Below are 19,174 nucleotides of genomic sequence, written 5' to 3'. Positions count from 1 at the left end.
AATGAAACTAAATAACGCACCTAACGCCAGATGTTTTTTATCAGTTTATTAAATTACACAGGCAGCAAAGTATGCACACTGACAGAGGATGCTTCATTGCTGGTAGCAAATATAATGTGCATGGTGATTAACTGTAAGAAATCTCAGATTCGGAATGACACAAGAAATGCTGTTAGACACAGACACGCCCTTGAAGAAACACACTTTATTTATATTTTTTAAGAACATATGACAGAAAAGGCATCTATGTGCATATCTGATGCGTTGTTTGTTCAGAGGCATGTAGTAACGTGGAATACGTGTATGTAAAGTTTTCTTACTCTTTCTTTGATTTCAATCTTCTGAATTTTTTTTGCAAGAATAGTATCATCTATGAGAATGCTGCAAATGACCTCAGACAATCAGTTTGCTTAATTTCCACAGAGCAGTTTGTTGTGAGTGCAACTCTGCAAGGTCACTTTATACAGTATATAGCCTATACATATGTAATTAAATCATAAAAGAAAACAAAAACACGTTTACCTCAAACCATGATTTATTTTTTAATTGATTATTATCATCATTGTAATTATTATGTTTACATGTATAATTGTTTGTAGATCTTACTTTGCATTAGTCATTTTCCGCCTGTTTTCATAGAAGGATAATTGCGTGACAGTATATGGAAAGGTGGTTATCTACAGGTGAAACTCGAAACTTGCAATATCGTGCAAAAGTTCATTAATTTCAGTAATTCAACTTAAAAGGTGAAACTAATATATTATATAGACTCATTACAAGCAAAGTAAGATATTTCAAGCCTTTATTTGATATAATTTTGATGATTATGGCTTACAGCTTATGAAAACCCCAAATTCAGAATCTCAGAAAATTAGAATATTACATGAAATCAATAAAAAAAGGATTTTAAATACAGAAATGTCGGCCCTCTGAAAAGTATAATCATGCATATGTACTCAGTACTTGGTTTGGGCCCCTTTTGCATTAATTACTGCCTCAATGCGGCGTGGCATGGATGCTATCAGCCTGTGGCACTGCTGAGGGGTTATGGAAGATCAAGATGCTTCAGTAGTGGCCTTCAGCTCTTCTGCATTGTTTGGTCTCATGTCTCTCATCTTTCTCTTGGCAATGCCCCATAGATTCTCTATGGGGTTCAGGTCAGGCGAGTTTGCTGGCCAATCAAGCAAAGTAATACCATGGTCATTGAACCAGGTTTTGGTACTTTTGGCAGTGTGGGCAGGTGCCAAGTCCTGCTGGAAAATGAAGTCAGCATCTCCATAAAGCTTGTCTGCTGAAGGAAGCATGAAGTGCTCTAAAATGTCCCAGTAGACGGCTGCGTTGACTCTGGACTTAATAAAGCACAGTGGACCAACACCAGCCGATGACATGGCTCCCCAAACCAACACAGACTGGAAACTTCACACTGGACTTCAAGCATCTTGGATTGTGTGCCTCTCCATTCTTCCTCCAGACTCTGGGACCTTGGTTTCCAAATGAGATGCAAAATTTGCTCTCATCAGAAAAGAGGACTTTGGACCACTGAGCAACAGACCAGTTCTTTTTTCTTTAGCCCAGGTAAGACGCTTCTGACGACATTTGAAGCCCATGTCCAGGACCCGTCTGTGTGTGGTGGCTCTTGATGCAGTAACTCCAGCCTCAGTCCACTCCTTGTGAAGCTCCCCCACACATTTGAATGGCCTTTTCCTGACAATCCTCTCCAGGCTACGGTCATCCCTGCTGCTTGTGCACCTTTTTCTTCCACACTTTTCCCTTCCACTAAACTTTCTATTAATGTGCTTTGATACAGCACTTTGAGAACATCCAACTTCATTTGCAATTACCTTTTGAGGCTTTCCCTCCTTGTGGAGGGTGTCAATGATGGTTTTCTGCACAACTGTCAGGTCAGCAGTCTTCCCCATGATTGTGAATTAAACTGAACCAGACTAAGAGACCATTTAAAGGCTCAGGAATCCTTTGCAGGTGTTTAGCTGATTAGAGTGTGACACTTTGAGCCTACAATACTGAACCTTTTCACAATATTCTAATTTTCTGAGATTCTGAATTTGGGGTTTTCATAAGCTGTAAGCCATAAAAATTATATCAAATTTATATCAAATAAAGGCTTTAAATATCTTACTTTGCTTGTAATGAGTCTACATAATATATTAGTTTCACCTTTTAAGTTGAATTACTGAAATTAATGAACTTTTGCACGATATTCAAATTTTTCGAGTTTCACCTGTATATCTGACGAGGGGGGCGTGGTTGCCGTGAGGATACACGAGATGGAGGTGCCAGTTTGATAGAGATATAGATGCGCTGCATGTGTGTCTTTATGTTTAATGTTGTTTTAAGGTAATTTATATCATTAAACTTTACGTTGACTGTTGAGCCGGTTCCCACCTCCTCCTTGCCAATCTTCTTACACCATTACAATATGATTTCTTCCCCCACTTTGTTATTTTAATTGCTTTTTCGTTTTGTTTGAAATGCAATTTGAATTTAGAAATGTCTTTGGATTTAGTATTTTATTTTTTAAATAAATGTATTTAATTTTCAATGCAAAATCACTAAAGCATGAATATTCACCAATCCCTCAGCCAGGGGGTTGATGATGTAATTGAATAATATACTATGCAATTGAATATTGTGATATATATATATATATATATATATATATATATATATATATATATATATAAAATATTTTGAACATATTTCTTGCATATCACCATTACCCTTCCGAAGCAGCTAAACTGGGTCCTGGGATGAAAGGTATTAAAACACCAATATTATCACCAATAGCCAATGAAGGAGAGAATGCATGGAGAAAGGTAGGTTTATTAGCAAAGAGATGTTTCCCTTCACATCTGTTGAAAAGCCATCTTTCAAAAAGTTGAACACATTTAATTTGTTTCATTTTAATTTTTAGTTAAAATAAATACAAAATAAAGTTCAAAGTTTTAAATCAAGCTGCTTTTCGTTATTGTGTAGGCTATTGCTTAATGAAAATTACCCCATAGTACCATTCAGCATCCGACCAGCGGTAATACCATTGTTAGTCGGTTTGACCGTGAATACTGCACCAGTGTGAAAATTATGATATAGTGGCAAGTCTAAGTGTAACAACAATATGTTGCTGTACAAATTACATAATTGCAATTTATTACACGTTTCATGAACAACTCTCTTAAAGGAATATTCCAGGTTCAATACAAATGAAGTTCAATGGACAGCATTTGTGGCATAATGTTGATTACCACAAAAAATTATTTTGATTCATCACTTTTGTTAAAGTAAATATATAAATAAATATACCACAGTTAGTTCTTGTCCTCGAATCTGATTGGATGAGAGACGTTCCATGAGCACTGATGGCGTTACAGCATCAGCACTCAGATGCTTCACTGTGTGTGTGTATCACTCCGTGTTCATGCTGTTCTAAACTAAAGTGTAACTATAAGAAGTTACTTGGCTTTATTTTTGAAATGACATATGTTAGCCAGCAGGTGGTGGCAAAATATATTTTTTTGTGTGTAATATGAGCCAGTTGGTGACGTAAAGTGAATCTGTTAGTCATTGTTTACATAGAACTGTGCTCCGTGTGGAGGACAAAACCTGCAAAAATAATAAATAAATACATAAATAAATAAATGTAATAATAATAAAATAAATAAAGGTATAAATGTCAAAATTACTTTTTTCCTTTATTTATTATTTTCTCTTTATTTTTATTCTTTAAAATATTTTTATTCTTTCATTTGTTTTTTATTATTATTTATTTATGCATTCATTTATTTTTATATTTATTTATTCCCACCTGTATTTATTTCCATATTTAAATATTCCCACATGTATTTATTTTTATATTTATTCTTACATTTATGTCTCTTGTATGATAATTATGTGGGCTGGTCCTACTTACCATTGGCTTATTGTAGATTGAAGGGTGTGCTCGATTACACTTGACTTGTTTTGATGTGATATTAGGTCATAGCCATATCGTGTAAACTATAGCTTTATAATACTATTTGTAGGACTAAAAACATAAGAACTTATGTCAATCCAAGATTTATTGGTTATACTACAATCACAAAATAAATGGGGAGCTGTTTCTTCAACAAAACCACAAAATGAGCAAGTTTCATAAATTATATAATTTAACCTTATACTTTTCTTTTTTTTCTGTGTATAAAACTTCATATTTTGATGTCCGCAAATCCATAATATTGTTTTCTGTTGTTATGATTGTTCATTGTAAAAGATACAACCATGCTTCATTTCCCTGATCATTTATGTATGTATATATATATAGTGTAAGTTCTGCAATAAAAAAAAATCTATAGCTGACTCTTCACATATATCTAGAGAGTTTACTTAGCGAATTAAGTCGATAACACGCATCAAATGACTGTGTTTCATTTAGAGTAGAGGTGCTTATGGATGGTTTAGGAGAGCTGTAGGCCGGTATGAATGTTGAAGCACATCCTGGATTGTTAGACTCTCTGCAAAACGTTTCCCTGCATATTCAAAATCAGAGAGTGCTAAGGTGGGACGTCCATCTTATTTGCTTCCGATAAGTACTATTGAGCTCCCAACCAATGATGCACTGGAGCTACGTAAGGACCGCCTCCCTCATTTCCATGTTGCAAACAGAAAAGTAAAAATAAATACATGTATAAATAAATAAATATATATGGGAATGTATAAATATGGAAATAAATATATGTGGGAATAAATAAATATAAAAATAAATGAACACATAAATAAACAACAATGCAAAATAAATGAATAAATAAAAATAAAGTTTAAAATAAATATAGAAAATAATAAATTCAGGAATAAATGTAATTAAAAACGAATTATATTTGTTTTATCAAGACATTTATTCCTTAATTGTTTCATTTTTTATTATTACATTTATTTATTTATTATTTTTGCAGGTTTGGGCCTCCATAGCTCCGTGATCACTCGTATTACTTATACATTACCAAAGCTAGAAAATAGCTTTAAACGGCTTTAAACGGACAACTTGAGGATTAAGGCTGAGAGACAAAACAGACTGATTTATTACAGAACTGAAGCGCTTACCTTTTATCGGAGTTTCCACATTGGATACATACTGTTTAAATAGAGAGGAATACCCCCGCTTGGATGTCCATTTCCACTGAGAAAGCTCACTGAGAAATATCTGATTGGGTGTGGGAACAGGTGATTGCACACATTCCATCTCTCTCACTCTCTCTCTCTCTCTCTCTCTCTCTCTCTCTCACACACACACACACACACACACACACACACACACACACACACACACACACACAGACAAACACACACATCCATCCATCTATCCTTGTTTATCCAATAACTTGTTAGAAACAGCACAAGCCATTATATTATTTCTGAAGTGAACTTTCTGAATTACTAACGGAGGCTTGGACGCATCATTTGTTTTGAACCAGCAATGGAAAATTCTGATCCATCGCGTAATAAAGCAGTTCCATACACAAATGCATTTTTATGACCGTACTCCTTTTTTTCACATTTTTTAAAATGTAGGCTACTTGTTCATTGAACTGTTGTATATAAGCAATATCAAACTCACAATCATGAAATATGGCCCTATAGCAACACTGCTGTGATTCAGCCTCAGGCACGAGGCTGCAGGCAGAGTGACGTAGGTAATCAGTATCGCACTCTTGCTCGTGTGATATTGCTTAAATAACATGATGTTACAATAAGGCAGTGAAATGGGGCCAATTTTTGGAGAGTTTAAAAGCGGACATGTGAATCTTAAAATTACTTTAATTAAAACTTTAAAGTTGCTTAAATGACTTTTATATGATTTCTGGTTGTTTTAGTTTTTGGGGGGGGGAAATCAACACTAATGCTGTTGATTAAGCTGAACTTATATTGAAGCCGTAAAATAGCTTCCACTGTTGAAGTTTGTAAAAAAAAAAAAAACATGATTTAAAAACATTGTTTATGTATATAAAAGATCAAGGAGAACAATTAATTTACTGGCCAAATGCAGTTTAAATTATATTTGCTGTTCGAAGTAAAATGCATTACACTTGAAATTTCCCCTAAGCATTGTTAAGGTGCCATGTGATGTGTTGAAGCCAAATTAATAGATAATTTCTTTTAAAGTCAGTGATTACAACCCTAATTAAATACAGTCACTTAGGGGTCCTCAAAATGGACTTTAAATCACTGCCAATGAATAATCCGAATGAAAAGTTAATCTTATTAAATGGCTCTTTATTGTCTTCGAGACTTCAGGTGTCACCATTTTATTAATATATATATATATAATATAACCTTCATGTATAAAACATGCACCTGTACAGAATACTTTGAATATGTGATTTCTTTCCCCCCACTGTAATCCTGTTTTGCATACTTGATAACGTCTCAAGCTCAAACTGATGCATTTACATTTACATTTATGCATTTGGCAGATGCTTTTAACCAAAGCGACTTACAGTGCACTTATTACATGGACAATGCCCCTGGAGCGACCTGGTGTTAAGTGTCTTGCTCAAGGACACAATGGTGGTGGTTGTGGGGCTCGAACCTGCGACCTTCTGATTAAGTTATATGCTTTAGCCCACTACGCCACCACCACTACTCCTCCATGATGCTTTGACTCATCTGCCTCTCAACCCAGAGGATGGGAGAAGAAAAAAAACGAGAGATAGAGAGAGAGGGGGAGGGAAATGGGTGCGAGGCAGAAAGAGAGGAAAAATAACTGGGTCATTGTATATACCTGGGATTTACAATAGCTCACTTCAATATTTGGCCACTATTCTTCTGTTTTCAGTACTTTAATAGTTTGTCTCTTTTCGTATTAGGAAACCACAGCCAGATTTCCAGAGTCATGGTGGCAATCAAAGTGCTGGACATAAACGACAATGCCCCTGAGTTTGCCACTGAGTATGAAGCCTTCCTCTGTGAGAACGGCAAACCTGGACAGGTATGAGGGCATCAATCAACCCTGCCAGAATCATTTCCTTCTCACATCTCATCAGTAACGATCATCCATGGTAAATTATAGCCTATTGATTTCAGAGAGAGAGAAGTACGAAAAGCCTGGGTGACCTTTTTTTAGCTACTTTTTCTCTCTACAGAAAATGAAAACAGTCAGATCCATTCAGAACTGTTAAGAGCCAGCATCACTTTTGCCGTCATTTAGTGTCTGTGACTTACAGTATCAGTGTGTACTTTCCCATCCCCTGCTAATATAGTCAGCGTGAGAACACTGTCCATCCATGTGGGGAAAAGAATGACCAGGATGGCAGGGTCCCGCCTTTGAAAAACGGTTTTAATCATGAAGAAAATAACTTGTCCTGACCTGGGATGGCAGATATATAGATGGACTTGGTACAATAAAAAGTGGGCTGCCAATGACAATGGCCCTCAGCTTAGGGTCTCTACTTTTATGAGTGAATGTTACCGATTTTTCATTCTGTGTTGGCTGCTGTCAGTTTCTGGCCTCATATGATGTCAAAAGTGGAGTAATGGATGACTCTCTCTGTGTGTCCACAGGTGATTCAGACCATTAGTGCTGTGGACAAAGACAGTCCTTCCCAGGGACACACCTTCCACTACCGCTTGGAGATTCTCAACAATCCCAATTTCACCATCAAAAACAATTTGGGTAAGTAAAACATATTACTGTAAAACAAAATGAGAGAAAGGGATATATCTGCAAGACCAAACATTTTGTATCAAGTGCAGTCCTGAGGCACTTTTGTGTTTTTAAATAGGAAATCTGAGAGAACTAGTGTACCCAAAATTTAGTAGATGCACAATTGTCTGGACACCAGAGCATTTTGAAAGAAAGCAAATTAACACAATCCAAGCCATTTTTAGTGAGGTTTAGTGATGTAGGGTGACTTATTCTATGCTGAGGCTATGCAGCAGATGGTTCCTAAATGTGTTTGCTAAATACGCAAACTTTTTTTTCTTCTATATAGTATAACCTATCCCACCTTCCTCTCCACTCTGTGCTCTTGCTGTTCTTGCCACACAACCTAGTGTTGCCCTATCCTATCAAAGACATAAGGGAGAACTGTATTGATCTAGTTCCATTTGGCATATGGTCTTATGGCTGACCGTTGAAGGAGCTGTTGTTTTGGATGCTCACCAAAAGGAAGAACATTTATATATTTGAACCAGAAAAATCATCTAGGTTACTATTGTAACCTCTGTTCTCTGATGGAGGGAACGAGACGTTGTGTCGAATGAAGCGACACTAGGGGTCTTTCTTGAAGGCCTCGGTTACCTCTGAAGTTGAGAAAAGACCAATGAGAAAGTGGCAGACAGAATTTGCAAGTCCCTCCCCTGGACATACGTGTATAAAAGGAGGGAATCGTGCGTCTGTCCATTCAGGTTTTGCACTGAGGGCCGAGAATGAGGTTCGGCCGTTACAGTGGCTCGGTACAGCATCGTGGCCGGGGGGACACAACGTCTCGTTCCCTACATCAGGGAACTGAGATTACAATAGTAATGTCTCGGGTAACTTAACTGTAACCCCTGTTCCCTGATAAAAGCAGAATGAAATGCTGCGCTGATTTAGCGCTTTGGGAACAACTTGACCAGCTCAGAATATGTGTGCAAAACTTCAATGAAATTGACCAGAATTTATAGCCTCTGCTGGTGACATAAATTGATGCACCTGTAGCAGGGTTATAAATAGATGCGTCACAGGTCCTGAGACATCCCAGTGTGGCAATGAAGCGCAGCATCTCAATCCGCTTTTATCAGGGAACAGGGGAACAGTTACAGTAAAGTAACCCGAGACGTTCCCTGTCAAAAAGCTACAATTTGATTCTGCGCTGATTTAGCGCTTTGGGAACGAGAATACCCACGCCACCACACTGTGGATGTCCGGACCCCTTATGGTTGTGTAGTTGTGCTGAGTTGAGCGCGAAAGGTCTCAGACATGAGCTTGTGATGTTGACACGAGGACATAAGAGCCCTGAGTGGCATGAACATCCACACTATAAAATCTTATGAATGTGTGCGGAGAGGACCAGCCTGCCACATCACAAACATGCTGCTGAGGGACACCACTAGCCAAGGCTTTAGAGGCAACCCCCCTGGTAGAGTGAGCCCTGATACCTACTGTATGTGCCATTGCATCCAGATCCAGGGGAGCTGGGTGACTCAGAGGGAAGTAGAGGGGACATTGCGCTGTCTGTTGGGAGGCAAAGAGGTCCACTTCCGCTCTGTAAAATCTCACCCAGATTTGTTCCACTACCTTGGGGTGGAGTGTCAACTCCCACGTCATCATTTTCTGTCTGGACAGTAAATCTGCTCCCACATTCAGGCATCCAGGGATATAAACTGCTCTGATTGACAGGAGCTTGCCCTGGGCCCAAAGGAGAATTTGCTGTGCCAGTCTGTTGAGCTGGCATGAACGTAGACCTCCTTGATGGTTTATGTAAGAGACTACTGCTGTGTTGTCCACCCGCACCAGGACATGGCAGCCTCTCAAATGGAGGAAGTATTTCAGGGCCAGAAATAAAGCCATCAAGGCTTTATTCAGGCAGTTGATGTGCCAATCGAGCCAATGACCCTCCCATTCCCCTTGAGCTGGACGACCACTTAAGATCGCACCCCAGCCCGTCAGGGAGGCATCTGTTGTTAGCAACTTGCGACGGCAAGATGCACCTAGAGTGGGACCCAAAATTTGGAATCAGGGACTGAACCACAAAGAAAGGGTACGAAGCGTGCGATGCGTAACCCTTATTATCCTTAGGGGACTGGCCCTTGGATGAAATCCCCTGGCTTTGTGCCACAACTGAAACGCTCTCATGTGCAGAAGCCCCAAAGGGATCACAGAAGACACATATGCTATGACACCTAGTATTTGTTGATACTGTTGATACTAACAGTGCAACCTTGGCCTAGCCTGACTTTGCTCAGGGTGTTCTGAATGGACACGAGTCGAGCGGGAGACAATTGTGCCCGCATCGTGATCGAATTCCATACAACGCCCAGATAGGTAATTCCCTGAGTGGGAGTCTCAGACCCAGAGAAACCAGATGAGCTAAGACGATATCCCTGTGCTGAACTGCCAGTTCTTGAGACTGTGCTAGTATCAGCCAGTCGTCTATGTAATTCAGAATGCGGATGCCCACGCCATTGATACGCGGAGGACGGCAAGCTAATTTAATTCTGTAGCCTTTTTCTTCTGTTCTTAGGACCCACATAGAAATACATGGCAGAAGTTTCCATGCTGCCAGGTTCTCTGAGATGGGTATTAATTTTGATACTTCCTGTTGAGGGGATGGACTAAGGCAGGAAGCAACGGTACACCCAGCATTTCGCTGGAGGCCTCTAACTCCCGAAACACCAGAGGCAGCTGGAATGGAGGGGTTTCATGGGGGTATCGGGAGGGTTGAAGTGGATGATGCACGCGCCCTTTCCCGAGGGGGACTACCCCCACAAGGCTGGGCGCAAGACCGTCAGGGTTTTTTCCTCTTAGAAATGACTGCCCTGAGGTCTTGCTTTGGGGGCTGCTGAGGGCGACGTGCCGGTCCCCAGTCTCTACAAGGGGGAGCACGACTCGCCGCTCTTTGTTTCTTAGCCTCCGGGGCGGGGCTGGGTGGACGACGGCCCCTCCACCTGAGTGTGGTGAGGAAGGAATTTCCCGAAGGCTTCCTTGTGACTTTTCGCCTCCTGGAACCTGCTGATAACTACATTCATATCGTCACCAAATTAGCCAGAAGGCGAAACCAGGGCATCGAGAAGGAAAATTTTGTCCTTGTCTCTGATGCCTGACAGGTTGAGCCATAAGTGTCTCCATGCTGACTAAAGCAGACATAGACTGGCCAATGGCATGGGCTGTCTGCTTGGTTGCGCAGAGAGACAGATCCGTGGTGCAACAAAGCTCGGAGAAAGCCTCATCGTCGACCATGGTGCCCGCACTCAGGTCCTTCAGCAGATCAGCCTGGTACGCCTGTAACTCTGCCATCGTGTGCAGGGCAGCACCAGCCTGACCTGCTGTCTGATAAGCCTTCCCCACAAGCATGGAGGTGGTTCTGCAGGGCTTTGTGGGGAGAGTGGGTCTTTTTAACGATGATGCCGTGCGAGGCGAGAGATAACCCGCAAGTGTCTCTTCAACCGGCAGCATCACCGAATACCCCCATGCCTCAGCACCCACGATAGTCAAATATTTCAACGTCGAGGGCAGGAAAGACACTGGAAGTATAAGGTTTCCTCCATGAACGAGAGAGCTCATCATGAAGGACATCAAATAAAGGAAGGGACTGATGAGGCGTTCCCTTACCTTGGCCACCAGACAGAAATCTGTCCTCCAACTTGGAGCATTTGGGGGTCTCGTCTTCTCGTGGCCTGTCTAATTGAAGCCTGGCCACCGCACAAGTAATCACCTCGAGTAATTCCTCCGATGATTTATTATCATGCCTGGAATGCGTGGAGGTTGGTAACTCGAAGTCCGCAGACTCAAGAGATTCAAGAAAAGCTGGATCTGGGGAGAGAGCGAGCGATAGGGATGGACCCGTCTCTCGCTCCTCAGCCAGATCCATACGAGAGCCCCACGATGGAAGTGTGGGCGCTGACTCTCGGAAGTAAGCAAGACGAGTGCGAAGCATTTTGACTGAGAACAGATCGCAATGCTCGCACCCGCCCCGCCCCAACGCAAGAGCAGCATGCTCTTCCCCCAAACATACAAAACAAAACTGGTGTGTGTTCCTCTCAGCCATAGAGCGTAAACAAGGGAACACAGGGAAACTCTATTCCAAGGGTCTTTTTTTTGAGAGGCTCATGAAGCACAACACACACAGAGTGATCTGAAGACAAAAGATCTGACGATGCACCTCTTACACATCTATTTATAACCCTGCTACAGGTGCATCCAATGATGTCACCAGCAGAGGCTATGAATTCTGGTCAATTTCATTGACGTGTTGCACACATATTCAAACCTGGTCACACCTATGTTTTAGAACTGTTTGAATTACTAAAGGAGGCTTGGACACATCATTTGGATTGAACCAGCAACTGCAGATTCTGTACTGCAGTGTTTCCCAAACTGGGTTATGCATACCCCAGGGGGTACGTGAGGTGACAATGGGGGTACGCGAATAACATTCTGAGATTTACTGTTCTGTCAATTTCATCAGTCTAAAAAGAACATTCAAACCCAGTTCATGTATTTCTCACTGGCAAAAATTATTTTGTGTGCCCTCTATTGTAGAAACACCAAAGTGGTTGTGTCATAAAGGTCAGAAAATATGCAATGAAATAACCATATTTTTTGCGGTTTAAAAAAAATGCATCTACTCATGTGTCGTGCGTCACACATTTTCGCCAGCCCAGCCCAGTACTAGGTGACGTAGTTTAGTGATAACAAGTAAAATACTTCACTGTTTTACCAGACTTGCACATGTCAGTCGTCCACGATTTTAGTTTAGTTTTTTTTTTATTCACAGTTTAAAATGTAATTTGTATTTAAGGTTAGATTCATAGGAATTTTAATTCTGATGGTATAAGTTCAAAAGCTTTGATGACAAGTGTCAGACATTCAGCACCACCAAATAATTTTCAACATTCACACGTAGTCATTTTAACTCACATTTGCTTGCACGGTAGAGACCTGTTTTTACATTGTTGCATAATGTTTTTCAGCAAATGAGCTCAACCTTGCTAACAGTGTCAAATGTGACATAAAAAGCACCTTGAGCTGACCGCGCAATTGCACAGATACTTACCCCAATGCTCAAATTCGGCCAGCAATGCTGTACCTGCAATGATGCGCAATTTCAGGCACAGAACCGAACGCTATTCTTGTGTACTGTGACTAGATGAGGGGGGATTTTTAAAGTTATGCAGTTATATCATATATAGCATTCCCATCTCAATCAGTAAGCCATTTATTCAGTATGTATATGAATAAACAGCTCTAATAAACAAGGTGAAACAGCTCTAAGATAATTATTTATAGAAGCTTTTTTATGTATAGCATTTAATTTTTTATAAATTATAATATATATATATATATATATATATATATATATATATATATATATATATATATATAAAAGCAATATCACACTCGCAATCATGCTATATGGCCCTAAATCAACACTGCTGCAGCCTCGTACCTGCGGCCAAATCACAGCAGTGCTGATGTAGGGCCTTATCACACTCATGCTCGTATGGTATTGCATATATATATATATATATATATATATATATATATATATATATATATATATATATATATATAATATAGATTTATTTATTTATGTATTCATTTTCAAAATTACAATGCTATACATAAAAATGCTTGTTGCTTCCATAAATAATTATCTTAGAGCTGTTTCACCTTGTGATGTTATTTAGAGCCTTAGAAAAATATTGTCAGATAGGACATAGTTACCATTCAGTATTCAGTATAGGAATATAGTATATGAATCGCCAAACATTGGACTGCTGAGACAAAGACAGATCTTGAGAATTGTAAGATGAAGCAGACATGCAGAATGCCATTAGTGACAATCTCAGTGATATCTTGAGAGGCAGTATGTATTGTGAGTCAGCCTGAGTGAGTTCAGGTTAAAGATGGCCACTCCATCTCAGAGACATGAGAAAGCTCTGCAAGGACACTAGGCTTTGATGCACAGCCTGAGGCATCTGGTGCACTAAGGCTGTTTCTCATCTCTTCTGCTCTGAATCTATGTGTGTGTGTGTGTGTGTGTGTGTGTGTGTGTGTGAGCGTGTATTTATCACTTTGTGGGGACCAAATGTCCCCATAAAGATAGTAAAACCCGAAATTTTTGACCTTGTGGGGACATTTTGTCGGTCCCCATGAGGAAAACAGCTTATAAATCATACTAAATTATGTTTTTTGAAAATGTAAAAATGCAGAAAGTTTTCTGTGAGGGTTAGGTTTAGGGGTAGGGTTAGGTTTAGGGGATAGAATATAAAGTTTGTACAGCATAAAAACCATTATGTCTATGGAAAGTCCCCATAAAACATGGAAACACAACATGTGTGTGTGTGTGTGTGTGTGTGTGTGTGTGTGTGTGTGTGTGTCTGTCTGTATGTGTGTTTGAAAACGCTTGGCATCAAAACTTGTGGCACAATTTGACAGCAAGTCCAAAACTAAATACATCACAATAAAAAAGTAATAATGTCTGTCTGTCTGTCTGTCTGTCTGTCTGTCTGTCTGTCTGTCTGCCTGCCAAGGTTATCTAGTTAAGTTTATTTTTCTTAGTGCATTTGCAGATTGTTTTGCTTAATGCTTAAAATAAATACACACAAATTCAAGATATATTCTCCTTAATGTTTTTCTAAAATATAAATGTTGTATTATCTTACTCAATTTTGATTCTCAAAAAAATGTATATTGTTTTAAGGATGTTTAATATTTACTGCAAATCAAGACAAAAAAATACAATATAAATTATTTTACATTTACATTTATGCATTTGGCAGACGCTTTTATCCAAAGCGACTTACAGTGCAATTATTACAGGGACAATCCTCCCGGAGCAACTTGGAGTTAAGTGTCTTGCTCAAGGACACAATGGTGGTGGCTGTGGGGTTCGAACCAGAGACCTTCTGATTAACAGCCCTGTGCTTTAGCCACTACGCCACCACCACTCCTTCACCACCACTCCTCCTACCAGCAACATTTCTCTTCTATGCACGCCAGTGTACGCGGAGCAAGATAAGTGCTTTGAGCCTTTCCTCAGCACAGACGCAACCTTGCCTCCTGACGCAATACTACCTGCTCCTCCCCCACTGCAAAGCCCCACCAGGTACGTCAAATGCGGTCGTCCCCTTAGTGCCCCTCGCGCAGAGCTTGCACTTGTGTCTTTCGCTCTCCAACCCATCACGCTGGTAGGCCAGAACTATCCGACTAGGCTACGCAATTCTGTTCGACAGGCGCCCGCCTGCAGATGGCCCCAGCCGCATCTAACACTCTATGGAGAGAAAACATCCCATGCTCCCATGCTTGTCACATCACTTGTTCCCCCTCTCAGGGATGCCGGGAATGTATATGACATCTTATGGGGCTTTGGGGAAGGTTACGTACAGCCTGATGCGGTCTGCTCCTTTGGCACACAACAGTTTGCTTGCACCTGCATCAGCAATTCACGTAACATGGTTCAGTTTTGTGGTGTTATTGGATAGGGACACCTAGTGTCACTACAATCGACACAACGTCTCATTCCCTCCATCAGGGAATGGGGATTTAACAGTAACCTAGACGTTCAGTAGACAACATGTGTTTCACACATAATAATATCACAAAAAATATGGTACTTTAATTAGGTTAATAAATCAGCTCACAGCATTTGTAAATAATTGCTCTGTGAAAGGAAAGCCATATTTAAATTTGTCATTAGCATGTTTATAAGCAGGAATCAAATTCCGACCCTATTCAGTTTACCAATATTTGTTTCTGTTAGCTCTGTGATGTCCTTTCATTCATACTTTCAAATTATGTACATCCTGATGTTCACCTTTATGGGAAGCAATAAATAAATAAACACACACATTAACATTTCCATGGATGCTCATAATATTATATTAAGTGATAAAAAAAGCCTTTTTCAAAGCTTAGTTATTTTGTTGTCTGATGTGTAATCTAAAACGTTACTCAGAAGCTAATTTTATTTGCTCTCCTTTTTTAAATGAAATGGCAAGAATACAACAGAAAGTGAAGGATTTTTAGAGGGACCTTTTACCATATATCAACTGAAGGTGCTTCTTGAGAGAGTGGAGAGGTTAATCATATGATTTGAGGTATGAAGAGAGCATAGAATGAAGTTACAACTACTGGTAAGAGCCATCATTGAAGCACTGGCTGTGGCACTTTGCTCTGTTTCTTTTTCTGACTCTCTGCCACCCTGGCACACTTTCTCAATACCTTTCCACTTCTGCTGTAACCTTTCAAAGAGACTGACATCAGAGATGAAATTCTTCACATTTAATTGATCTAAACACATCAAAATCTAGTAGTAAAGTATGTAAAAGACACTATCTTTATTGGAAGTACTATAAATGTAATGTGTTATTAGCCTACAATTTTCTTTCATAAATTGTCTTGGATTTCATACTTCACAGCCACAACTTTTTATCTCTGCAGATAACTCGATCAGTGTTCTTGCCAAGCACAATTCCTTTCGGCGACAGAAACAGGAGACGTACCTCCTGCCAATCGTTGTGACTGACGACGGAGATCCTCCAATGAGCAGCACAAACACTTTAACTATCCGAGTTTGCGGGTGCAGCAGGGAAGGAATTGTGCAGTCATGTAACGTTGAGGCCTTTGTTCTACCCATTGGTCTCAGCATGGGAGCTCTGATTGCTATTCTAGCTTGTATAATACTACTTTTGGGTAGGTAATTTAGCTGCCTCTTAGAGTCCTTACTCCTGTAAACATATGAATTGCATTTTGTGATTTGTATCAAAAATATGAGTTGAAAGTGTGCTTTATTAAAACAAAATAAATATTTGAAAGGATGAATGGAATAGAAAATAAAACATACAGAGACAGCAAGGCAAAGGTAAATATTTCTAAGTGCATGTGTTTGTGCTTTACAGTCATCATGGTCTTGTTTGTGACATTGAGGAGACACAAGAATGAGCCTCTAATCATCAAAGATGACGAGGATGTGAGGGAGAATATAATTCGCTATGATGACGAGGGAGGTGGTGAGGAGGACACGGAGGCCTTTGACATTGCCACCCTGCAGAACCCAGATGGCATCAATGGTTATCTACCTAGGAAGGACATTAAGCCTGACCTGCAGTTCATGCCTAGACAGGGGCAGCACTCTGGTCCAAACGGAGTTGATGTTGACGAATTCATCAACATTCGGCTTCATGAGGCAGACAATGACCCCACAGCTCCCCCGTATGACTCCATCCAGATCTACGGCTACGAGGGTAGGGGCTCCATTGTGGGCTCACTGAGTTCCCTCGAAACAGCCTCCTCAGACTCTGACCAGAACTATGACTACCTTAGGGAGTGGGGTCCACGCTTCAGAAGACTGGGAGAGCTCTATTCCGTGGGTGAGAGTGACAAAGAGACTTGACCTCCAACCACCAAGGACCATGCTTTTGTCCACATAACTTGTGTATTATGCTATGGGGATTACCAGATGTTAGACACAGCTGGGGTTGGGGCACCTTTTTATACTTGTTAGAGAGACCTAATAGCATTAGTCATCTACCACATCAGAGTGCATTATAATGTCAGAACTGAACATTGTCTATAGTAGGAGGTCAATGATTCTTGTGGAGTGTGAGTTTAGATTACTGTCATTGAGTATCTAGCAGTATTTTGGGTATTTGTTGTTGTGGCACTGTGACCGCTAGAGGCATTGGTAGTCGCTTGACAAGACTGAAAGGAAAGTGGGCTTTCAGACAGGTTGTAGACCAGCATGGCTACTCTGAAGGAAAGAACTGCAGAGGCCTCAAAATGACACCACTTCCCAGCAAACACCGACCTATTGCCATCAATCAGCCATTCAGATAAGGACATTTTTAAAGAAGAAGGTAAACTAAATAGCAATATATGGTCTACATTACTTATGAATGTACAGTATGTGTGATTTAACAAATGTGAGCTCATTGAACATGCATTACACTGGCTTTAGGATCTGCCTGCTGAGGAAACATCTGACCCTTTGATACTTCATGGACAGATTTATTGAGTAAACTGGAAAAGCCTTGTGGCTTGCTTTATACAACCCTTTGTATTCACATGCTTTAAGTGTGGTTCACACTCAACGATAATTAGACTGTGTGAAACTTTGAGGAGAACAAGAAAATTGTGGAAACAATGAGGCCTTCGTTTTACGTCGTATTGAAATGCTTTTGGAAATTTGATGGTGTTTCTTCATTATTGTCTATGTTTTATATAAATATTCATCGACAGTTGTCTGTTTTGTGCTGCCGGTATGAGTATATTTTGTACCTTTTATTATTTATTTATTTATTTATTTTAATAAAATTCTCATTTGTATTATTTTAACTTTATTATTATTATTTAACATTTTAATTTGAAGTTTTTTCCACTTCAGCTTTGTTTCATTCTGCCACATCACACATCATGAGGATGATTTTCTTTTAAAAGTTTTACTGAATTTCTGTACTGAACTTCAAAGTGAGATACAGAGATTTGTTAACTAAACTGAACTGTGAAATCAAGTGAGTACTTGTTCATGACCAGGGAAGATAAGTCAATATTTTATTGACTATGTGTGTGTATATATCTGCATACTATATACAGTGATAACGGTGATCGTTCTAAGCACAATAGCTGGAAGCATTTAGTTCTTGTTTATGTTTGACCCCTGCTGTTTTAAAAATGAAAAACTGGTCATATCAGAAACTATTGAGTGAAGAGATACAGAAACAGACATGCATAATGTGTGGCATTGTATGATATTAGAGCAACAAAAAGAGAGAGAGAGAGATGTACATAGTCATTGCTAATTATCTTAGCTTTTCTTTGAAGTGAAGGTTTCATCTATGAACGTTGGCTATTGCACATGGTGATCTGAACGACAATGGAGCTGCGTGCATATTTGTTTGTACTGATGCAATATATGGCAATTCTCTTGAATGGACAGTATATATAAAATAGATTTCCATGCAAATCATATTTTCTACTGTGCTTTAATGCTCATACACTTGTATGTTTAATTAGCTACTCTCTGTATTGTAATCTAAGATATCCATGTATTGTTTCCTACTTTGTGAAATATATTTTTATAAATACTTGTTGGCGGAACTTTTCTTTAGCACCATACTTCATTCCAGGGATGTCAAAGTTCAAGATCATTTAAATGAAAGCTCTGTCTCGCTCTTATTATTATTTATTTATTTTCTTCATTAAAACATTTCTCCCATTTGGCATCAAAAAATGTGTAGAAATGTATGTAAGGGTGAGGAATATTGTGCTGAACTGTTATCAATAAGAATGTATGCTTTAATTGCCATTTGCGCTCAATCAGCTCCTACAATGCTACCTAGCTGCAGTGATTTCCCTTCCATTCTTTTCTTACCCCTTCAACTATTAGTGCTACCTAATCTCTTTGTGACTGTATTCAGTTACTCACTCCATATCATGATTTATATCATGATTTATATATATAAAAAAGAAAAGTTACTGAAATGC

At 39.5% G+C, this 19,174-nt stretch overlaps 1 protein-coding gene across 2 annotated transcripts in view; it reads left to right on the top strand.

Annotated features, from left to right (window-relative positions):
* The window catches only part of LOC127650227 (cadherin-8-like), a 175,118-nt gene extending 156,390 nt beyond the window's left edge, over positions 1–18,728 (top strand). For both annotated transcript variants that reach the window (XM_052135533.1, XM_052135537.1), the window contains 4 exons: positions 6,855–6,976; positions 7,549–7,660; positions 16,133–16,384; positions 16,591–18,728. In XM_052135533.1, the coding sequence (XP_051991493.1) occupies positions 6,855–6,976; positions 7,549–7,660; positions 16,133–16,384; positions 16,591–17,084 (980 nt within the window). In that variant the 3' untranslated portion in view covers positions 17,085–18,728. The remainder of the gene's footprint in view (positions 1–6,854; positions 6,977–7,548; positions 7,661–16,132; positions 16,385–16,590) is intronic.
* Positions 18,729–19,174: the final 446 nt, after the last annotated feature.

The sequence above is a fragment of the Xyrauchen texanus genome, chromosome 1, assembly GCF_025860055.1.
Source record: "Xyrauchen texanus isolate HMW12.3.18 chromosome 1, RBS_HiC_50CHRs, whole genome shotgun sequence".
Lineage (NCBI taxonomy): Eukaryota > Metazoa > Chordata > Actinopteri > Cypriniformes > Catostomidae > Xyrauchen > Xyrauchen texanus.
The sequence above is the reverse complement of the archived record's forward strand: the minus strand, read 5'-3'. Positions and strand labels throughout refer to the sequence as shown.